The sequence below is a fragment of the Phaenicophaeus curvirostris genome, chromosome 14, assembly GCF_032191515.1.
Source record: "Phaenicophaeus curvirostris isolate KB17595 chromosome 14, BPBGC_Pcur_1.0, whole genome shotgun sequence".
Lineage (NCBI taxonomy): Eukaryota > Metazoa > Chordata > Aves > Cuculiformes > Cuculidae > Phaenicophaeus > Phaenicophaeus curvirostris.
The window spans coordinates 12,303,616-12,320,927 of NC_091405.1; the positions used below are offsets into that span (position 1 = coordinate 12,303,616).

The window sequence follows — 17,312 nt, forward strand, 5'->3', positions numbered from 1 at the left end:
AGATGCTGAGGCGGCAGCGCTGCCGGTTGGTAACCTCAGCGCTTCCTCCCAGCAGGGCGCCCTTCCCGGGGCACCCGGGGATGCTGCCCTGACACCCGCATCCCCCGGTGCTGGCCCTGCTTGGTCCATCATGGCTGTGTCCCCCGAAGGGATCCCCGCTGAGATGCAAGGTAAGCGTCGCCCGCCGTCGTGCTCCTGGGGCACCGACGCCACGTGGATCGTGCCAGGACGGGGCCTGCTTGGCCCTGGTTCTCCAACAAAGCTGCTTTCGGGTTCCTTGTTGGCTGCAGTTCAGAGGGGGCCAAGCAGGGTCTGCCCAAAACTTAGGTGCTTGAGGATGCTGCTTGGACCAAAAGCATCTCCAGGTAACAGCCTGGCGGCTCGAGGATGCTCTTCTCTGTCTCTCCTGCTGCTCGCTCCCATGAGCTTGGGGTCTCCTGACCAGCTGGAGGACCTTGGCAGCTCCCCAGGGAGGCATCGGCCGCGGTCCTGCCCCGGCACAGGGGATGTGGGAAGTACCATTGCTCATAGCCTTCCCTCCTTTGACTGAAGAAGCAAAAGTTTGCAGAGGTTTCGGGGTCCTGCAGCCTCAGCAGCTGCACCGAGGTTTGCAGCAGGGTGGGAAGGAGCTGCTCTGCCAGGTCCCAGCTCTGCCAGGATGGGTCCCTGGGGGCATGTGGCTCAGGTCGTTGGACCCATAGGGCTCTCAGCAGCCTCAGCGAGGGTCAAAGCAAGCGGTGCTGATGCAAAAACCTGTTCTGCTTTGCACGGTGGTGGGAAGTCGTGGTTCGCATCCCCCTCTTCCAAGTGAGAGGTGTGCCTGGAGGCAGTGAGGGATGGTGATGCTCAAGGCAGGAGCAATGTTTACACTGGTCCACAGCGGCTGGTTTGCAAACACAGGGAGACCGGCGCATGCAGATCACGTCTGAGAAATGCAAAAGTAGAATGTATCCCTGGCTGCACCATGGGGAGGAAGGACTTGGGAGCTGAGTTGCTCCCCAGTGTTCAGTTTGGGAAGGAAAAAAAAAACAGGACCCTTTTGTCCCTCAACGCCAGCTCCCAGTGAGCAGAGCGATAAGCGCAGTGTAAACCAGCGCCCTCGAAGCCCTGTGCAGGTTTGAGGCTGCAGGAGCTGCTGGGGACTCAGGTTTCTCATCTGAGCAGCAAAAAAGACCTGAAGCTGGTGAAGAAGCACACGGCCTGGGTGAGAAAACAGCCAGGGTATGACCATCAGTTGTGGGTGGAGAGGAGCTGATTCAGGCAGGGATGCCGGGGTGCAGGAGACAAACAGGGGCAGCTTCAGCATCCTCACTTCATAGGGTCATTGGTCTTTTCAGAGGGCATCGCTGCCTTCCTGGGAGCAAAGAAGATCCTCCTGGTGATGAGCATCCAGTTGCAGGTGAAATCCAAGTATGACGATTATATCTTGGTACGTGCAGAATCCATCCCGCTCCTGCTTTCCCTGTTTCCCCAGGCAGCTCTTTTCTCGGCCACAGTGGGGGGACAGGGTTGGCTCGTGTGCCACCACAATCCCTGTCCCCACAATGTCCTTGTGCCTAGGTGCTGACACCCTGGCGAGCCTACGTGCTGCCGGTGATGCTGCCAGTGAGGGTAAGTGCCAGGGCTTCTGCGGGGACATCACTTTGGGGACAAGGAGGGGGACGTCCTTGACTCCCCCGTCTCAGTTCTGGGCCCCTCACCACAAGAAGGATGTTGAGGCTCTGGAGCGAGTCCAGAGAAGAGCAACGAAGCTGGTGAGGGGGCTGGAGAACAGGCCTGATGAGGAACGGCTGAGAGAGCTGGGGGTGTTTAGCCTGGAGAAGAGGAGGCTGAGGGGAGACCTCATTGCTCTCTCCAACTACCTGAAAGGAGGTTGTGGAGAGGAGGGAGCTGGGCTCTTCTCCCAAGTGACAGGGGACAGGACAAGAGGGAATGGCCTCAAGCTCCACCAGGGGAGGTTTAGGCTGAACTTTAGGAAAAATTATTTTCATGGAAAGGGTCATTGGGCACTGGCAGAGGCTGCCCAGGGAGGGGGTTGAGTCACCTTCCCTGGAGGGGTTTAAGGGATGGGTGAATGAGGTGCACAGGGACATGGTTTAGTGATAATAAGAATGGTTGGACTCAATGATCCTGGGGGTCTTTCCCAACCTGGTGATTCTATGATTCTGTGATTCTCGGTCAGCACTGGGACTGATCCCGCTCCTCTCATCCACAGGTTCACAGCAGCTTCAGCTTCCTGGAAGTGACGGAGATGACAGTGCTAGAGCCCAGCTTGGTAAGTAGCTCCAAGATTTGCAGCAAACCCATCACCCCCTCCAACCTCGCCCCATGAAAAACCCTGGACTAGAGCCCTCGGTGGTGCCTGGGGGGTGTCCTTGCGCCCCGCTGCACGTTGAAGGTCACCGAGGATGATCCGTGAGAGCTCCACGGGGTGTTTATTTCTTTGCCAACTCTAAAGAAAGGAGGTGTGGGGAAGCCCCAGGGGTGCTGGGGGGAGCGTGGGTGCCTGCACCTCTTCCCCTCCCGCAGCCATGGGCAGCACCCGGCCACCGCGCCTCCCGCTCAGCAGGGACAAGGTGACAACCGCCCACTGGCTTACCCAGGCCGAGCCAAATTTAGCAGGAGGGTGTTTTAAACCTTCTTAATCCTCTTAGAGCGAGGCGTGCACGTAGGGCAGATGCAACGGGTGGGAAGCGTGGAGAAGAGGGATGGGATGTCCTGGCTTGGATGCGGCAGCTCAAACAGAGCTACGCTCCTCACCAGCCTCTTTTCTGCTTTTTGCTCTTCAAAGCATCATCAGTGAGGTTGGCCCCAGCTTCTGAACCAGGGTTTCTGCTGCTCAGCTGCCTGCCTGAGCTCCAGGAGAGAAAGAAAGAGGAGCTGGGCAGGGAGCGAGGGGCTCTGGGGGCTGAAAGCAGGGGTGGAGGGGGCTGAGACATCAGGGAAAGCCCAGGGGTTATTAATGTGCAGGTAGAGCTGAGCCCTGCAGCCGGGAGCCGTCCTCGTGCGGTGCCAGCAGATAATTGTCATCTTGCTCCCACGCCTCGATCAGCATGTAATTAAATCAGGGAGCGTGTTGCCATGGGATTTTATTTTTTTTTTCTCTCTAGTAGGAACTGAGAGCTGAAAAAGCCTCAAAACCTGATTAGATAAATTCAGGGAGGAAACCTCGGTCCTCCAGCTGCGGCTGCAGCAGGCAGAGTCAAGGCTCTGCTCACCCCACCACGCTGGGCTGCTTTCACATTAATTTAGCTTGAATTTTGGGGAGGTTTGTGCCTTATTCTGGCATGTAACGATCTCTTTAATGTATTTTATCCTAAATTCCTGGTGCTTACAGCGCCCTGGCTGGGTTTATAAGCGGTGGCTGGGTGTTTGCAGCAAGGAGCTGATGGATGTCACCATCGTGTCTGGGGGCTGGGGGACGTTGTGTGCTGCCAGCCTGCTCTGGCATCTCCCATCCTTTGAACCCCACAGGTTGTCATAGAAACGGATGCACTGTCTTACGCCTTCCGGTTCATGTCCTTTGATGATTTGGAGCAAGTTGTCATCCATGTCACCATGTCACTTAAGAAGGTTTTTCCTGACTCATCCCCTGGGTAAGGGTCTCCTGCTCCCCAGGGGTAGTTGTGTAGGTACCAGAACAACCTCTTTGTGTGGAAAAGCTCCAAATACAGGATGAGTTTGCAATCAGCAGCTTTTAACAGGAGAAAACCACCCTGATGGAAGCCAGGCCATCCTCCCTGTCGCATTAAGAAGAATATTTCTGGCTGCCCTACACACAAGGATTGTTGCTAAGCATGGAGTGGTGGGCATGCTCTTCTCCCAGCCCACTGCCTCACACCCTTCTGGTCCTTCCCCAGGACACTGCTCAAGAACTCTCCCCCCAACCTGTATGAGAGGATCCAGCAGATCACAGACTCGCTGGAGGAAATGCTGCAGAGCAGCCCTGGGCCCTGTGGTAAGCCCTTTCTTCCCCACACACCTCTTAGGTCAGGAGGAGTCCTGCTAATGGGGTCTGCTCTCCACCAGCTCACCCCATCCCACAGGGCAGGAGCAGGTTTGAGGGGTTGTAGCTTCCCAGAAAGAAACAGGACAGCTGCAGGGCAAGGATGCTCAGTGTCTACATGTCCTTCGACCTACCCCATGCAGATTTGCTGCAGAGCAAAGGCCTTTTCCTGTAGCTTAGTTAGGAGTAGAATACCTCTGTTATCATCATGGAACGTTCCTTGCCTGGTATCTCCATGGATCAAGCAAAGCCGGCTGCAGCCCCTGGAGTCGTGCGATCACCTTTGGGCTGCCAGTAGACCACGTGGGACAGTGGCTCCTTTGAGGAGGGGAGACCTCCCACCATCCTTCTGCTTTCTGCTGTCCCCAGAGGTCTCTCCCACGTTCCTGTGGGAAGATCTGCCACCAAGACAACCTTGTCTTTGCAGGAGGGTTTTCAGAGACCTATGCTGCTTTATGTGATTACAACGGCTTTGCCTTCCGCGAGGAGATCCAGTGGGTAAGTGGGGCTGTCCCATGGAAAAGAGACAATGACAGCGAACTGCTTGGCAGGCAGGGAAGCAGGGTGCTCACAGGGCTGCTGGGACTGGGATCATCCCAGGGTCCAGGGTCATCCCAGGGCTGGGAACTGCAGTTTTGCCTGGCTTTGAGTGCCCTCCGCTCTCTTAGATGGGGTGGAGTCAAAGTACAGGTAGGGATGGGATGAGGTGCCTTGGACCAGGTTGTTTCCCAGACTGTCATGTGAGGAGGGACCCTGGAAATCTAGGACCTTGTTGGGTGACCCTAGTAGAGCAGAACCCTACGGCTGCAGCAGGACCAGCTGTTCCTCTCTTCCTCTGGGACTCCAGCCCTCCTCTCCCCACACCCTCGTTCCCACCAGCCTGGGGGTGCGTTGCCTTCTCCTGGACAGTCCCTGCAGAAAGAGTCCAAAACCCACTAAGCCATCCCATAAATCTGGGATGTGCCCTGCCAGCTGCAGAGCCAAGGAGCGGGGTTAGGCTTGGGGTTTAGGCAAAGGGCTCTCCAGGGGAGGGTTCCCAAAGGCTCAGCTCCCTCTAGCAGCACTGGGGACCTGAGCCCTCCCCGGGGCAAAGTGCTGAGCCTGACCTGTGTGTCCGTCCATCCGAGCAGGATGTGGACAACATCTACCATAGCCAAGACTGCCAGGAATTCAACCTGCTGGACTTCAGCCACCTGGAGAGCCGGTGAGTGCCCAGACCATGCTGTGTGCAATGCCACAAATGCCACATGCCGTGCCTTGTACCATACCAGCACTCGTCCCCATCCTCCCCATCCACGGCAGGGGTGGCCCAACATGCTTCTCCACTTGTGTTAGAAGCTCTCATCACCTTACACGCCCCAAGGACACCGCATCTGCAGGCTGATGCTTCCCTGCACCAAACACCATGAGTCCCGTCCCATGGGATGACAGACTCGAGACACTGGGCAGCCCCCTCTCTGCATTTTTAACACTTAAATAAGCCTGTGAGCTGCTTACAGAGGGTGAAAATGAAACATCACGGCAGCTCGTGGCTGTCAGGTGTTTCCTATGCAAAGCAGCCGACGCTGCTCCCACTCACATATACAAATACATGTAACACGCAGCTGTTACGGGCTTATAACCTCATAGCGGGGCTCTGAGCTCTGGCTGTGCCTGGGTTCATCCCCATGGGATTCAGCTGCATCTTCATACCAAGAAAGATGGAGCGAGGGTTCAGCTGGAACTTGTTTCCAGTCAAGGAAAACCCGTGTTGTTCTTTACATGAATAAAAAAAAAAAATAAAAAGAAAAAAGAGGCAGAGGTTTTGACAGAAGCGTGCAAACGATTTTCATAGAATCATAGAATAACCAGGTTGGAAGAGACCCACTGGATCATTGAGTCCAACCATTCCTATCAAACACTAAACCATGTCCCTCAGCACCTTGTTGTTTTCCTTCAGGAAATAATCTGGGGAAGATGAGCTGCGTTTGTGAGATGTTTTAAGCTCATGGGTCCCAGTCCTGCCTCACACACATGGTGAAAATGCTGGGGTTGTCCTATGCAGGGACAGGAGTTGGACTCGGTGATCCTTGTGGATCCCTTCCAACTCAGGTTGTTCTGTGATTCTCTGCTCTGTCAAACACTCTGCTGAGACAGCGCAGGATTCCGTGTCACGGGGCATCCCTGGGTTGAGTGCCCTGGGACACTCGTTTGGGACCTGGCTTGGCTCAGCCCAGCCTCTGATTCCCTCACCCTCATCACCCTGCAGAGATGTGGCACTGAGCGTCGCTGCCTTGTCCTTCAACCTCTGGTTCACCAAACTCTCCTGCAAGGACTTCAAGCTGGTAAGTGCCGGTGCCACGGTGCTGAGCAGGCTGGAGATGGCCAGGTTTCCAGAAAGGCTTTCTTCTCCCCCACCAGAACCAGGAGATTCTGGAGCAGCTGCTTTACATGCTCAGCAAATCGGTGACGCTGGAGGAGCTGGTGCTGGAAAACAGTGGGTTGAAAGCGTAAGCGAAGGGGTTTGTGGGGTCCTGGTGGGTTGATGAACAAGGTCTTGGCAGCCTGGTGGTGCTCCCTTCATGTATTTGGAACAGAGGCTTCGTGGACCCATCCGATCGGGGGATGTTGGTGTCCCAGCCCCTCCGTGGATGGGTCCACGAAGCCTCTGTTAGTAACCTGGAGGCCAGTGGGCATCACCCACCCTTCCAGAGGCTCTGTTTTTAGATGGAGCTGGCCCTGCCTCATGGCACATCGCTGTGGCTGCAGGGTTTGCAACCACATCTCCTGGAGGCGGCTGTAGCTTGCTCAGATGAGTTACCCGTCTCCCCTCAGTGACTTTGCGCAGAGGATGGCTCAGGCGCTCAGAAACCATCCTGACTCCGTCGTGCACTCCATCAACCTCGCTGGCAACCAGCTGGAAGACAGAGGTACGCAACTTCTGGGCTTAAGATGAATTTCCATGCGCGAAAATGAATATTTGACTCCCACCAGCAGGCACTGCCCTACCCTGAGGGCCGTAGCTCAGGGTGGGATGGTCACCCGCAGCATGCTGCTCTTTCATCAGGGATTGTTGCCTTCAGCAAGCATGTGGAGAAGAGCCCCAAGGGCCTGCACAGCCTCAACCTGGCAAGGACGATGCTCACTGCCAAAGGTATCCCTCTCTATCAGGAGGCTGGGCACAGCGGTGCTTGAGGACAAGCTGGCATCAAGGGCGCTGCAGGAACATCCTGGAGAGGTCATCTTCAGGGATGTGATGTCCTGATGCTCCAGCTGTAGGAAAGGGTCCTTTTTCTCTGTTCCACAGCTCTCCCTGGTGCAGGGAGCATTCACGTTTCCCCCTCTCCTTGAGCAGGGATGAACACGTTATGCAAGGCTCTCACTGATAACAGCGCTGTTGGATCCTCCCTGCGGCACCTGGACCTCTCTGGAAACCCTGGCGCGCTGGCTGGGGATGACACCAGCGTGAGTGCCCAGGCAGCAACATGGTGACACTGTTGCTCTGTTCTCAGCGTGGGCTCAGTGGCTTTGGTGCCCTGGGGTCTGTACCCTGCCTGGCAGTACCCTAGGAATGGGAAATCACAGCTGTCATGCCCCCCTGCCTAGCCAGAGGCAGGTAGGGGATGCAATGGGGACATCCCTGTGCTCCTCCTCATGGGAGGGTGGGAGATGCCACCAGGAGGAAGCAGCACAGGGCTGGGTCCCTTTGGGCAGGGTTCATCTCTGTGCTCAGAGGGAGGGAGGATGCAGGTGGGAGCTGAGATTTCTGGGCTCAGGGTTGTGGGCGAAGCTGCTGATCGTCCTCTGCCCACAGAACCTGCAGAGCTTCCTCCACCAGTGCCACTCGCTCTCCCACCTCAACCTGGCCGGCACCGACTGCGCTTTGGATGCTGTGAGTACCCGCGCAGGGGGTTCCATCAGAGAGACCCCAAACCATGCTGCGGAGAGGTGCTTCCAGTCCATCCCAGCAGCCACAGGGTTGCAGAGATGGCACGTGTGGGGCAGCGGGCAGTGATAACCCGCTCTGTGCCCAGTGCTGTGGGCAGGTTGGGGGACTTGGGGCTCATCAGGAGGAAGAAGGGAGCCCCACCTTGGGTCAGATCCCCTTAACACCCCCCACAGCTTGTCCCGTGCCATCACCCATCCATCCCCGAGCTGTGTGAGGGGCCGCAGTGCTGGCTGGGTTCCCCTCGACACAGCTCGCATCCCCACCCCGGCAGCTTTTCGGAGCCCTGGTGCACGGATGCCACACCAGCCTCGTTCACCTGGACCTCTCAAAAAATGTGTTCTCGCACAAGTAAGCCCCGAGGGCAGCGGGGAGGGCAGCGCGATTCCCAGGCAGGTGGCCCGCGCTGGGCAGCGGGTGATGCCGTGTCGTGCCCATCCCTTTTAGGAGAGTGAAAACCGTCTCCCCCTACATCAAGGAGTTTTTCAGCCGGGCCTGTGCCCTTAGGCACGTCTCCCTGGCGGGTACCAGGCTGCCAGCGGATGCTGTGAGGTGAGGTGGGGCTGAGTCCACTGAAGGGAATGGATCTGGGGTAAGCTGGTTTGGGAGGGGGACATCCCTCAGGGCTTTGTGTGCTGAGAGGGCTGGTGGGGAGGATGGGGGAGGCTCTGAAAGGCAGAACTCTGGAAAGGATGTCATCTCCAGGTCCTACTGCCTGGGCCACCCCACGGTGGGTGCTGGTGGCCCTGCTGCTCGCACGGACGGGTGGCTTTGGTGACTTTTGCAGGGCACTGCTGCAAGGGCTGGCGGATAACACTCACATCAGCGACCTGCGCCTGGATCTCAGCAGCTGCGAGGTGAGGGGCCATCGCTCCAGCCAGGTGCCGTGTGGGAAGATCCGCGCCCTGTCTGCCCTCCCGATGGCAGGATCTCCTTTGCAGGACCCAGTGCCTCCCCTTGTACTGATGTCTTGCTGTTTCTTCCAAGCTGAGATCAACGGGGGCCCAAGTCATCCAGGATCTGATCCCTGATGCCAGCTCCATCAGTGACCTGGACTTGTCTGACAATGGTAAGTTGCATTTTCCTCTGCCAGGATAAGATCTCCACCTGTGGGTCCAGCCACCGCGGGCTGTTTGGTGGAGGCCAGCTCGGCCCCCGCATCCTGTAAGCTTGTAGGAGTCCCCAGGGAGGTGGGTAGCGTCTGCTGCTCTCGCTTGCCTCCTGACCACGCTGGGTAATGCAAAGTTAATCTGAGCTTGTCACCTGTAAAAGTCCTTCAGCGGTGGCAGCTGCAGCATTACGGGCTGTGTCTCATGGTGATGAAGGCACCCAACAGCCAGCAGTGATTCCTGATGGAGAAATCACCACTTTGTCAGAATTTAAGGCTTTTTATCCCAAAACCAACAACGCCCCTTCCTTCCCCAAGGTGGGCAGTCCATATGTGTGCTCTTCTTATTCTTCTAATGTCCTTCCCAGTGTGTCAGACCTCTTCCATCACCTTCCAGCACTGCAGTGGCTGTTGCCTCTCCCCTCATTCGGAGAGAAAGCATCCCCAGCACGAGGCACGGGGTCATTTCTTCATCCCATCCTGTCTTAGAACCTGCCAAGGAATCTCATTTCACATCTTTTTTTTTTAGTGCAAGCCTCTTCAGCTGAATCTGAGCTGGTCTCGCGTTTCTTGCTCGGGGTTTGAAGCACTGGAAAGTCCTCCCTGGGCTGAAACCCTTCCACCTTTTTGTAGGAGTTTTCAGCCTCTGAAGCCAGGGGCTAGCAACCCTACCACAAACATCACTTCTGCCAGCTCTTAATTTCACCTAAAAGACCCCAAACCTGCAAGCAGCCTTGCTAAGTTCTCATCAGCCCATGCAGCACCTCACAGCCAGACGGGTAGTTTGAAGCCATTCAAAAACCTGTTCAGGCCACTGATGCTCCAAAATCTTATTCTCTTACCCCAAATCTCTGACCAGCCTGTGCCAAAAGGCTCTATTTTTGGCTTTCCCAGTAGTGCAGCTCCATGTAGGAGGAAAAGTCTTTGGTGCCTCTTGTCCTTAGCTGACAGAGTAGGTGGATGAGCAGATGAGCAGATCCTTGCCCTGTGCAAAGGGGACGCCTCGCTGAATTTCCCTGGGGATGCTGCAGCCGTGGGCATGGGAGCTGCCCTCAAAAGCTGTGAGAACTACTCCATGTCATGGGTGGAGGGCACATCCCTGTGGGTTAGCAGAAACTAAGCATCTTCTCTAGCTCTGTCAGTGCTCCCCATGGCTCAGCTCAGCCTTGGCACCCCAAGAGCAGAAGTCCCCAGAGACTGTGGTCACTCCCCAGTGACCTCAGCTCTGCACAGGACATTATTGTCCTTGGGGAGCTCTGAAAGATACTCAGGAGCTGCCCTGGGCACCTCTTTACCTTCTCATGGTGGCAGCTTGGTGGCTTTGCAGGTCTCCCGTGGAGGGACCACTCTGCCACCGTGATGCCACCTCTGTGGTCCAGACTGCTTGGAGCATTTCCCGTCTCTTGCAGGCTTCGACCCTGACATGGTGACCCTGGTGCTCTCCATCGGCAGAAGCAAGTCCATTAGACACGTCTCTCTGGGGAAAAACTTCAACATCAAATCCAAGTAGGTGCAAAGTTGCAGCACCCAGGCCAGGATCTGGCCTGGTGCTGAGCACCAAGCTTGCTTCTCACCCTATCCAAGCCCATGGGCTGCTCAGGAGTGCCAGGGATCGCCTGCTCCAATGAGGAGCCTTGGGCTGTGGGGAGGACCATCACCTGCTCCTCAGGGATCCGTGAGGGATGCATGTGTAACTGCCCTCCCCTCTCCTGCAGGGAGGGGCTGGTGGATGTCCTGCACCGCATCGTCCAGCTCACGCAGGAGGATGATTGTGTGAGTCCAGCTTTGCCCTCAGCCTCCTCAGCCACTCCCCCTCCCCAGGCTCTCGTTCATCCCCTGCAGCCCCTGTCCCTCCTGGCACAGGCTGGGAGCGAACCTCCCTCCCTTCCCCTGCCATTCAAACCATTCTGCTCCTGTTTTCCTCCATCTGAAGCAGATGCTCCAACAGAGCAGCTAGAGCTGTTCCCGTTCATCTGGGAAAGCGGGAGCCTGTCCCTGGCTAAAGGCACCGAAGAGATGCTCGCTGTAACCTGGCTGCAACCCAGCTTTCCAAAAAAACCTTGTTTCCTCCTTGCTGCCTGCCAGGCATCTGAGCTAAATCCAGGGGCTGCCTGAGCACCCGCTGTCCTCCTTTTTTTTGGGATTCAGCATTACATGGGCTCCCCAAAGCCTGCACCAGGCACCCACCAGCCGGGGATGGAGGCTGCATCTGCAGCAGTGATGTGAATTCTGATACGTGTCCTGGCCATCTCTCCCTTTCCTTGTCCCTTTCACAGCCTCTCCAGTCCCTCTCTGTGGCTGAATCGCGCCTCAAGCTGGGAACCAACGTCTTGCTGAGTGCCCTGGGCAGTAACACCAGCCTGGTGGCTCTGGACATCAGTGGCAATGCCATGGGGGACACAGGGGCCAAGATGCTTGCCAAGGCCCTGCAGATCAACACGAAGCTCAGGTAGCAGCATCCCACATCGCCCTGTGGGTGCCCTTCTCACCTGGGGCTGGATTCCCCTGGATGTCATCAGGGGGAGTTTGTCGTGGCTCGTGGTGACCACAGATGCACCCCTGGACCATTCCCGGCACATGTTCAGGTGCTGGGGCTGTATCTTGCTCTCCTGGCAGTTCTCTGGTATGTGTGAAGGGAACGAGAGCAGCTCAGTCCCTGCCTGGAGCTCTGTGAGGCTCCTGCACAGCCCCGGATGCTGCAGCTGGACCCTTGTGGGCTCAGTCTCCATCCTGAACTCTGGCATCAGTCCCTAAAAAGACATTTTTCTGAGCAAATTGTGCATGCAAAGACACGGCAGGGATGTCTGCAGGGGATGGGGAAGGTTATCCCAGACAGGGCTGTTCCTCTGGGAAACGTCTGTCACTGCCAGCAGCCTGCCTGACCGTGTCTTCCCTGCCTTTCACTCCCTCCAGGCATCCACGTACTTTACAGCTCTTTGCAAAGCCCAGGTTTAGGTTTTGAACACTGAAATTCAGATTTTTAACCCCATTTCCCAATTTTCTGGTGCCAGGTGATCAGCCTTGGGCTCTTCCTGGCCCCTGGCAGGTGGGCAACCACCTCAGGGCTGTGTGGGTGAGGGAAGGGCTCACTTGCATCCTTCTCTTTGCAGGACTCTGGTTTGGGACAGAAACAACACAACTGCCCACGGGCTCCTGGAGGTGGCTCAGGCTTTGGAGAGGTAAGGAGGGAGCAGCTTGGTCCTCCTGGCTTGCTACCGCTATGCAAATAGAGCCTCTAGCACCAGGATGTCACGGTCCCCAGAGCCTCTTGTCCCCTTGGAGCAGCAAGTGCATTGTACAGTTGCATACGAGTTATGAGGGAGTTGGACCACAGCTAAGGCCTTACAGCCATCTATTTGGTGATTTAATTATTGATCTCAGGGTCTCCCCAGGCTTTGCATCCCAGCCCAGCCTAGTGTCACCCAAGGCAGCGCTGCTGATCATGCAGCATCTGCTGGGGGTGGAGATGGGATGCTCCTCTCCTCCCCACCCATGAAAGACGGGTAGAAGCTGTCCACCTGCTGAGCACACTGTCAGGTCTGGTGTTTGGCTGTGCAGGTTCTCTGGAGGTCTGAAGAACGGGAGGTCGATAGAGAACCTGGGCGGGTTGTTGTTGCCACCCTATCTGTTTGCTGATGGCCAGAGCCTGGCCGTCCCCACCTGCAGGGCTGAACCGTGGGGGCGATGTCCAAGCTGCCCTTGTGTGGTCTCTAGACTGATATTATGTCTCTGGGATGAGCTCCATAAGGCTGGTGAGGTGCCCAGTAGCATCCGTTCACCCCCCATGCTGCCTCGCAGGAATTACACGCTCAAGTCGATGCCCTTGCCGATGAGCGACGTGGCGCAGGCGTATCGCAACCACCCCGAGAGAACGGAGGAGGCGGTGCACAAGGTGGGGGATGCAGGCTACGGGCGAGGGGCTGGGGGCCACCGATACTGGCTGCTCATGGTCTCTTGGTGCCGTAGCTTCAGTCCTGCCTGGCGAGGAACCAGCTGCGGCGCACGCTGCCCGCTCAGACCTTCCGGCTGCAGCAAGGCATCCTCACCACGTCTTCCGAACAGGTTTGCCAGCGGTGGCTGCCCTCTTTCCTCTGCCCCAAACAACTCATGGTATTAAAACGGAGCCTTGGTGGGCTCATACACCTTCTTGGAAGTAGAACAAACCCCTGGAGGGCAGAGGGGTCTGAAGGGAAGAGAGTAGGGCCGGGCAGAGGAGATACCCAAGGGTCTCTCCTGGTTGCATCCATGTATTCCATGCACACGCAGCGCTGGGATATCTCACTGCTATGCTACCCCACTCAGCACGCTCCCAGCTCCCTCCACAAGCAAATCCATGCCATGTGGCATTCCCAGTTTTTAGGCAGGGCTGCTCTGGGGGCTGTAACCTGCCCGTGCTCCCTGCTTGTCCTATGGAGCAGCGCTGGCACATCCTTCTCCAGGGAAGTCACAGCAAGGAGGGAACTGGCAGTCCTGCTCTGGCGTTGGCGCGTGACGCGGCTTCTCTGTTCTCCAGATGGTGAATGAGATCTGCCTGAGCGTGCAGAAGCACGTCGACATCCTCAGCGCCTGCCCGGGCAAGGAGGTGGAAGCGGACATCCTCTGTGCCGAGGAGGCCATCCGGAATGCCAACCTCTCCATCAGCGTGAGTCTGCTGCTCAGGGAAACCCCCCAACCCACCCAGCTTCCATGTGGGATCAAAGCGGGTTATTGATTAGTTAATGACATAATTAACCGGCAGTCGGGGAACAGCAGAATCATCAATGCAACAGATGCACCTCACTGAGCGCTTGCAAGATGTTAAGAATAGCTGTGAAATTCTGAATCCCCTTCTAGAATAAGGCCCCAAATGTTCTTTATGCCCCCTGCGTGCACACAGGGGTGTGCGCAACACCCAGGAATGAGGGATGCAAACAAATCCCCTCTTCAGCCAGGGCCCCCCCTGCTCCTGCTCCCCTCCTTGGGAGAGGTGGGTGCTCCAGCCTGGAGCCTTCCTTGGGGAACATCCACACCCTCAGCCCCCAATCTGGATGCAGCCCAGCCATGGGGATGCTCCATCAGCCCATGATGAAAGCCGCCACGTCGGCTGAGCAGCTCCTGGCAGCGTCAGCCCTGGTTTGACCCTCCTGGTCCTGCTTCTCTCTCCCCATCACACCTTTTTCTCCTTCTCCTATACTTCTCTTCAAGCCATCTCTTTTTCCTTCCTTCCAACTGTCTTGGCATCCCTCTGGGTACTTAATCTGGTGGAGATAAGATTCAAAATGACAGTGCTGATAGTGGAAGGGTGCTGAAAGGGATGGGAAAGGATTTCTCCTGATGTGGGCAATGGTGTGGCTGGATTCAGGAGGGAAGCAGAGTCAGTGGGTGGTGAGGAGCTGCTGGGGGTCTGACTGGCTGGGCAAACACAGGGACTGTTAGATGCCAGGATGCCCAACCCTAGTCCAGCAAAAACAGAGGCCACTGAGTGTCCCTAGCTGATGCTCTTCCATGGGGAAGCCATGAATGTGAGCTGCACATGGAAGAGTGGAATCATTGAATCACCAGGTTGGAAAAGACCCACGGGATCATCGAGTCCAACAACAAAAAAAAAAAAGCAAGGATGAGGTGCCATGAGCTGATCCGGGCCATCTCTCTTCCCATGGCAGATCCTGCCCCTCTTGTACGAAGCGGGAAATGCGCCGTACCAGAACGGCAAGCTGCAGCACAAGCTGGAGTGTCTCACAGAAGAAGCATCACAGATGTGTGGCCGGGAGATCCAGGTGGGCACCTCTGGGGAGCTGCTGGCAGCACAGGATGCTTGCCAGCCTCAGCCTGAGGATGAGGGATGCAGAGTCTCCCAGAAACCACATGAACCCTGAGAGAAAAGACTCTGAAAACCCTCCTTCCTCCCCAAACTTCAGGCAATCATGCAGGCAGTGCTGGATGCGGCACATGGTCTCTGCCCAGCTGTGGTGCAGAAGAGCGGGGTCAGGGACCAGCTGGTCAATGCCATGTCAGAGCGGATCTACCTCCAGGACCACCTCAACCTCAGTGCCGTCTTGGACCAGATGGTCAACGAAGTCTTCAACAAGCTGAAGTGGGTGACATGTTATTCCTCCTTCTCGCTTAGCAGCTGGTGCTCACCCATTGGTCCAGATAGGGACTTTGGGGCTCCCTCCCGGGTGCTACCCTCCCCATGGTGGACCTGCTGCAGCATTTTCCCAGCTGTGGCTTTGCTTCATGCTCAGATCCAGTTTGGGTATATCCCTAGGGACCTGGGAAGTCCCATGGGACGATGTTCCTGCAGGCGCATTCCTGAGGCTGGCAGAGGGGAGCCCTGACCATCAGTGAGAGGATGCATTTGGCATCCTCCATCCCAGCCAGCACTCCTCTTAGAATCATCAGGTTGAAAAAGGCCCACCGGATCATCAAGTCCAACCATTCCTACCAAATACTAAACCGTGTCCCTCAGCGCCTCATCCACCCGTCCCATAAACACCTCCCGGGAATGTGACTCAACCTCCCCCCTGGGAAGCCTATTCCAGTGCCCAATGACCCTTTTCTCTGGCAACAAGCACCCTGTGAGCCAGAGCCCAGGACATGTCCTGGGTGCCACTTTGGGTGCCCCCCAGCAAGGCTTCCCCTGCACAGGCTGGCCCCACACCTTAGAGGGGCTGTGGCTGCTGGCTGTGACAGTGCTCTCCGTTCCCAGTGAAATCAAGCTGTCCGTCACAGCCGCCGTGGCCGACTGCATCGTGGACACCGTGCTTGGAGACCTGACCACGGCCCAGTGCAAGCTGGTGAGCTCTGGGAGCTGCAAGAACCAATGGGATGGGGATGTGGGACCGGGATGCAGGACTGGGATGCAGGATGGGGGTCTTGGTACTCTGATGTTGCCTGGGTCCTGACCACCGCAGCGACCATGCATTCGCTGTCTGGGAAGTGGGGCAGTTCCCACCCAGGTAATCCTCTCCTAGTGCGGTCACTGCAGCATTAACGTCCTGAGCGAAGTCTAGGAGCTGCCACGTAGTGGTGGGTGCAGGGGTGAAGCCGGGCACCGGCCGCTCGTGCAGCAGGGCAGGCGCAGGGCAGCTGCGCCGGGGCCAGCAGCCGGCTAATCAGGCCTAAATCCGCTCGCAAATCCTGGCTCTGGGTAGAGAGCAGAGCAGCACAGAACACACAGGGCAGCCAGGCGCGCTTCAGCCCCTGGGATAATTTAAGCACTTCCTAATGGTTTTAGGCGGAGAGCCTCCCCAGGCAGGGGCTCGACCTCCCGGCGCTGCTGCCGGAGCTGGCTGAGGACGATGGCACCATGCTGGCCAGGAGCAGGAATCCTCCCGACATCGCCGTGGAGGAGGTAGAGTCTGACCCCGCTGCCGCCGCGTGATAGTCGTGCTATAACCACCTTTTATCCACCTTCCTGGATGATGCCAGGCTTAATGCCACAGCTTCTCCGGGCGAACGCAGCCCGGGCAGCGCTAGTTCTGGGAAGTGGGGCTGTTACCCTGCCCCACCAGCTCTGGGAGCGAGTCCTTGGGGCTGTCCCAGCTGGTCTCGGCCGTATGCAGCCCCTCTGGCCAGCTGCTGCCTTGGACCTGGGGTCCAGCACAATGCAGAGTCCCAGCCAGGAAAGAATCTGATCCAGCACCAGGAGTGGGTTTTGCGCTGGACCAAGATGAGGCCGCGCAGCCCTGGGAGTCTGGGGGTGGTGGAGGATTTGCACCCATCGCTGGGCGAAGCCTGGCTTGCTCCAGCAGCCACGCGATGCCACTCACTGTGGCCAGCCTGTCGGCATGGAAGCCACTACCATCCCTCTCTCCCTGCAGTACAAGATGGCCCTGCGGAGGAAAAACAAGCATTTCAGAAGCATTCGGCCCACACCGTCAGTGAGAAGTAAGGCCAGCATGCCACTTTCCCTTTGCCGTGGCTCAGCGTGTGCCACGCCAGCTCTGCTGGGGCAAGGCAGGAGCTCGCAGGAGCAATCGCAGGGCTGCAAGGCAGGGACATCATGGTAACGGTACTGTCTGTGGGCAGAGCCTGCCTGGGATCTGGCCCCCCTGGAGAGCCTCTCCCAGATCTGCAGGAAAAGCTCAGCTTGAGTTTGCTCTTGCTCTGTTTTGGGGGGCTGGCTGGGGACCCACAGGTAGCAGGTTAAATGCCCTGAGATCCCTCCCCGTGCAGCCAGGCAGGGGTGGGAGTTTTGTCCATGATCCCAGAGGCTGCTGCGTTCTCCCCCTGCCACCCCAGGGAGTGCCCTGGGCATGGGCATCGCTGACCCCCCAAGCACTGCAAGTATA

At 57.2% G+C, this 17,312-nt stretch overlaps 1 protein-coding gene across 2 annotated transcripts in view; it reads left to right on the forward strand.

Annotated features, from left to right (window-relative positions):
- CARMIL2 (capping protein regulator and myosin 1 linker 2) overlaps positions 1-17,312 on the forward strand; it is a 23,728-nt gene continuing 6,416 nt past the window's right edge. For both annotated transcript variants that reach the window (XM_069868836.1, XM_069868835.1), the window contains exons 1-30: positions 1-170; positions 1,338-1,429; positions 1,561-1,611; positions 2,216-2,275; positions 3,475-3,596; positions 3,861-3,958; positions 4,434-4,504; positions 5,137-5,210; positions 6,255-6,330; positions 6,407-6,495; positions 6,821-6,915; positions 7,053-7,139; positions 7,341-7,450; positions 7,800-7,877; positions 8,206-8,282; positions 8,379-8,483; positions 8,719-8,788; positions 8,919-9,000; positions 10,449-10,545; positions 10,755-10,812; positions 11,316-11,488; positions 12,150-12,218; positions 12,838-12,931; positions 13,006-13,101; positions 13,553-13,681; positions 14,682-14,795; positions 14,937-15,112; positions 15,728-15,815; positions 16,256-16,372; positions 16,842-16,908. In XM_069868836.1, the coding sequence (XP_069724937.1) occupies positions 131-170; positions 1,338-1,429; positions 1,561-1,611; positions 2,216-2,275; positions 3,475-3,596; positions 3,861-3,958; positions 4,434-4,504; positions 5,137-5,210; positions 6,255-6,330; positions 6,407-6,495; positions 6,821-6,915; positions 7,053-7,139; positions 7,341-7,450; positions 7,800-7,877; positions 8,206-8,282; positions 8,379-8,483; positions 8,719-8,788; positions 8,919-9,000; positions 10,449-10,545; positions 10,755-10,812; positions 11,316-11,488; positions 12,150-12,218; positions 12,838-12,931; positions 13,006-13,101; positions 13,553-13,681; positions 14,682-14,795; positions 14,937-15,112; positions 15,728-15,815; positions 16,256-16,372; positions 16,842-16,908 (2,755 nt within the window). In that variant the 5' untranslated portion in view covers positions 1-130. The remainder of the gene's footprint in view (positions 171-1,337; positions 1,430-1,560; positions 1,612-2,215; positions 2,276-3,474; positions 3,597-3,860; positions 3,959-4,433; positions 4,505-5,136; positions 5,211-6,254; positions 6,331-6,406; positions 6,496-6,820; positions 6,916-7,052; positions 7,140-7,340; positions 7,451-7,799; positions 7,878-8,205; positions 8,283-8,378; positions 8,484-8,718; positions 8,789-8,918; positions 9,001-10,448; positions 10,546-10,754; positions 10,813-11,315; positions 11,489-12,149; positions 12,219-12,837; positions 12,932-13,005; positions 13,102-13,552; positions 13,682-14,681; positions 14,796-14,936; positions 15,113-15,727; positions 15,816-16,255; positions 16,373-16,841; positions 16,909-17,312) is intronic.